Below are 5,000 nucleotides of genomic sequence, written 5' to 3' on the forward strand. Positions count from 1 at the left end.
GGAGGCGACGCAGAAGGCGAAGAAGGCGAGGGGTAAAGCAACGGAAGCGTCGTGGCGTCTTAGTGGTCTTACGCTTGAGCCAGGCCACCCAGGAGTTGTAGTGATGGTCTGTGATATCGGCCGAAGACCAAGGATATGAACCAGTCAGGCACACGAAGATGAGGATGCCGAGTTGCCAGGCATCCTGGCTACTGTGGACGTGATAACCTTCGTTATACACGGCCACACTCACTTCTGGTGGTGCCCAAGGTGATCCAACCTTTAACTTCTTCACCAGTGCTCCCTCTTGCTGGGTCTTGCTGAAGTCACCCAACTTAACTAGTGAGAGTTCTCGGTCAAAAACGAAGATGTTTTCTGTGCAAACATCACCATGAACCAGATCTCTCTTGTGTATAACTTCTATGGCAGAGGTAACTTGTTTAGTCACACTCTTAGCATGCTGCTCTCTAAGGCCACCTTTCTTGATGAACTTTGAGAGGTCACCTTCTGGGGCAAGTTCTTGAGTAAACATGTAGGAGCTATTGGTTTCGAAGGCTTCTGCGCGACACGAAATAATATTTGGGTGAAGACCTAGGTTATAGTTGTAGTGGAACTCTCTGTGGAAGTCTTTCTTCTTGGTGGCGTTCTTCTGTACACACTTGAGAGCGACACTGGTGAAGAGGGGCTGAAGGCATCTCGCGCCGAAGACCTTGACGTTGTTAGTCTCCTTCAGGAGTCTCACTTCAGCGAACTGCTGCTCCAGCTCCAGCGTCGTCAGCTCCACCATCTTAACACTTTTGAAGCTCTCTTTTCTCTCTGCCTCAGACATTTCTAGAAATAAAAAAAAGGAGCATTAAATTACTATCAGTCAGCAACTAATCGAATCTCCTTCACATGATAAATGTCAAAAATATTTCATTGACAAGTATTTAGCTGTTGTGAACAGATAGGCTTTAATATATTTTGTCAGGATGAACCATAAATGATAGAGAATAAATAATAGATAAATACTCACTTTCTAAAATCATGTAAGATATTCTGGAGTGGCTATTGACCAGAAACTTTCCCCTAGTAATGTAGGAAAGCTAACACTGATTTCTACAAGTTAGAGGTCTGTACTTGTCGTGAGGGATGCTGGCCTCCCTATGTTGCCTTGATGAAGACCGTTGGAGGTCTGTACTTGTCGTGAGGGATGCTGGCCTCCCTATGTTGCCTTGATGAAGACCGTTGGAGGTCTGTACTTGTCGTGAGGGCTGCTGGCCTCCCTATGTTGCCTTGATGAAGACCGTTGGAGGTCTGTACTTGTCGTGAGGGATGCTGGCCTCCCTATGTTGCCTTGATGAAGACCGTTGGAGGTCTGTACTTGTCGTGAGGGCTGCTGGCCTCCCTATGTTGCCTTGATGAAGACCGTTGGAGGTCTGTACTTGTCGTGAGGGATGCTGGTCTCCCTATGTTGCCTTGATGAAGACCGTTGGAGGTCTGTAACTTGTCGTGAGGGCTGCTGGCCTCCGTTTGTTGTCTTGGTAAGAATCTATTCGGGTTTTATCCCCAGCTTCTCATGACGTCAATGCTGAGGTCAGTTTACCCAGTACCAAGCAGCAGAAGCTGCCATCAGCTGCGCGCGAGTTGCAACCACGTAATGGGAAAGCCCTGTCGCGTTGAGTGAGCCTTGAGGCTCCACCTCTACTGAAGCTTCCCATTAGAGGAACTTCACGAGAAGCGTCAAATTCACTTCCATAAATTTATTTTACCACTCAAAAACCATAATTTGTCTTTCAGTTTACCCTGCTGAATATTTCATGAAGTAAGAGAACGAAGATGGAAGAAAACGATCGAAGGGGAACGAACAAGTGGCACCCGTCACAGCTGAGTACAGTGCCAAACGAGGGTGTCATATAGCAAGGAGTTCCCGTACCCTGATGTAAATAAGTTTAACTAATTCTTACGAGTCTTCTTTCAACCTGTCAACCTCATTTTCATTGCACATATCAACTTGTCAACCTCATTCCCTTACACATAAGTCTAAAGGAAGACCAAGAAAAGACTTCATACACTGAATCTATTCTTTAATTTTATTGTTTACTTTTTTTACCCTAGGGTCGAATAATACTAGAAATAATACTAGAAATAATACTAGAAATAATGCTTTTTTGTTTAAGTATTAACCCAGTTTAGTTAATTACTCGGGATAACTTCAGAGGGATAATAACCCAGTTCCCGAGGGGGAAAGTGGCACTTGCCGAGGGAAAGTGACAGTTATCGAGGGGAAAGTGACAGTTATCGAGGGGAAAGTGACAGTCATCGAGGGGAAAGTGACAGTTATCGAGGGGAAAGTGACAGTTATCGAGAAGAAAGTGACAGTTAACGAGGGGAAAGTGACAGTTATCGAGGGGAAGTGACAGTTATCGAGAAGAAACTGACAGTTAACGAGGGGAAAGTGACAGTTATCGAGGGGAAAGTGACAGTTATCGAGGGAAAAGTGACAGTTATCGAGGGAAAAGTGACAGGTCCCGAAGGAAAGCAACCCTGATAGCGGTCGAGATAAGTATACTGAATGTCAGTATACTGAAAGTCAGTATACTGAAAGTCAGTATACTGAATGTCAGTATACTGAATGTCAGTATACTGAAAGTCAGTATACTGAATACCAGTAGAAGTTCACAACATAATCTTGTTATCTTACATGTTCAGTAGAATGCATTTTCGCGAGCGCTAAACCCTTATGAGACTTCAGCACGGGAAAGGGGTGGTTCAGGCTTGACCCTCCGTCTGTAGTCAGACCTTCAGGAATAAACAGGAACAGAATATATCATTTGTCCTGTTTTACGAGGTTTAACGTAATGTACAGTGATTGTGTGGGGTGTACGGTGATTGTGTGGGATGTACGGTGATTGTGTGGGATGTACGGTGATTGTGTGGGATGTACGGTGATTGTGTGGGATGTACGGTGGTTTTGGGGGATGTACAGTGATTGTGTGGGATGTACAGTGATTGTGTGGGATGTACAGTGATTGTGCGGGATGTACAGTGATTGTGTGGGATGTACAGTGATTGTGCGGGATGTACAGTGATTGTGTGGGATGTACAGTGATTGTGTGGGATATACAGTGATTGTGTGGGATGTACAGTGATTGTGTTGGATGTACAGTGATTGTGTGGTATGTACAGTGATTGTGGAGTATGTACAGTGATTGTGTGGGATGTACAGTGATTGTGTGGGATGTACAGTGATTGTGTGGGATGTACAGTGATTGTGTGAGATGTACAGTGATTGTGTGGGATGTACGGTGATTGTGTGGGATGTACAGTGATTGTGTGGGATGTACGGTGATTGTGTGGGATGTACAGTGCTTGTGGGGGATGTACAGTGATTGTGTGGGATGTACAGTGATTGTGTGGGATGTACAGTGATTGTGTGGGATGTACAGTGATTGTGTGGTATGTACAGTGATTGTGGAGTATGTACAGTGATTGTGTGGGATGTACAGTGATTGTGGGGGATGTACAGTGATTGTGTGGGATGTACAGTGATTGTGTGCGATGTACGGTGATTGTGTGGGATGTACAGTGATTGTGTGGGATGTACGGTGGTTTTGGGGGATGTACAGTGATTGTGCGGGATGTACAGTGATTGTGTGGGATGTACAGTGATTGTGTGGGATGTACAGTGATTGTGCGGGATGTACAGTGATTGTGTGGGATGTACAGTGATTGCGTGGGATGTACAGTGATTGTGTGGAATATACAGTGATTGTGTGGGATGTACAGTGATTGTGTTGGATGTACAGTGATTGTGTGGTATGTACAGTGATTGTGGAGTATGTACAGTGATTGTGTGGGATGTACAGTGATTGTGTGGGATGTACAGTGATTGTGTGGGATGTACAGTGATTGTGTGGGATGTACAGTGATTGTGTGGGATGTACGGTGATTATGTGGGATGTACAGTGATTGTGTGGGATGTACGGTGATTGTGTGGGATGTACAGTGCTTGTGGGGGATGTACAGTGATTGTGTGGGATGTACAGTGATTGTGTGGGATGTACAGTGATTGTGTGGGATGTACAGTGATTATGTGGGTTGTACAGTGATTGTGTGGGATGTACAGTGATTGTGTGGGATGTACAGTGATTGTGGGGGATGTACGTACAGTGAGTGTAAGGGATGTACAGTGTGTGGGATGCACAGTGAGTGTTGGGGATGTACAATGACTGTGTCCTTGTTGATGATTCTGCTTAGGGGATTGGCACAGTGCCACGGGTACACGCCCTCACACACACCTACACACACACACACACACACACACACACACACACACACACACACACATACAGACATACACACACACACACACACACACACACACACACGCACACACACACACACACACACACACGCACACACACACACACACACACACACACACACACACATACACACACACACACCACACACACACACACACACACACACTCACACACACACACACACATACACATACACACACACACACACACACACACACACACACACACACACACACACACACACACACACACACACTACGTCTTGGCTTCCTCGCTAGAAACCCATCAGGCAGGTGTCTTGATGCAGATGCAAAGCTCGACAAGATGACTGAAGGAAGGCAGGTGTGTGCAGAAGGTACATACATGCCAACAAAAAATGACTGGAAAAAAGCAGGTGTGGGCAGCAGGTACATGTCAACAAGATGACTGGAGGAATGCAGGTGTGGGTAGCAGGTACATGTCAACAAGATGACTGGAGGGAGGCAGGTGTGGGCAGCAGGTACATGTCAACAAGATGACTGGAGGAAGGCAGGTGTGGGCAGCAGGTACATGTCAACAAGATGACTGGAGGGAGGCAGGTGTGGGCAGCAGGTACATGTCAACAAGATGACTGGAGGGAGGCAGGTGTGGGCAGCAGGTACATGTCAACAAGATGACTGGAGGGAGGCAGGTGTGGGCAGCAGATACATGTCAACAAGATGACTGGAGGGAGGC

General features: G+C 46.2%; 1 protein-coding gene across 1 annotated transcript in view; it reads right to left on the reverse strand.

Annotated features, from left to right (window-relative positions):
* LOC128698142 (serine/threonine-protein kinase meng-po-like) overlaps positions 1 to 1,541 on the reverse strand; it is a 2,826-nt gene extending 1,285 nt beyond the window's left edge. Inside the window, exons 1-2 of the mRNA XM_053790249.2 lie at positions 995 to 1,541; positions 1 to 810 (exon numbers count right to left, since the gene is read on the reverse strand). The exon at positions 1 to 810 is cut by the window's left edge and continues 1,285 nt beyond it. Coding sequence (XP_053646224.2) covers positions 1 to 810; positions 995 to 1,007 — 823 coding nt within the window. The 5' untranslated portion in view covers positions 1,008 to 1,541. The remainder of the gene's footprint in view (positions 811 to 994) is intronic.
* Between the last annotated feature and the right edge of the window lie 3,459 nt (positions 1,542 to 5,000).

The sequence above is a fragment of the Cherax quadricarinatus genome, chromosome 63 (assembly GCF_038502225.1).
Source record: "Cherax quadricarinatus isolate ZL_2023a chromosome 63, ASM3850222v1, whole genome shotgun sequence".
NCBI lineage: Eukaryota > Metazoa > Arthropoda > Malacostraca > Decapoda > Parastacidae > Cherax > Cherax quadricarinatus.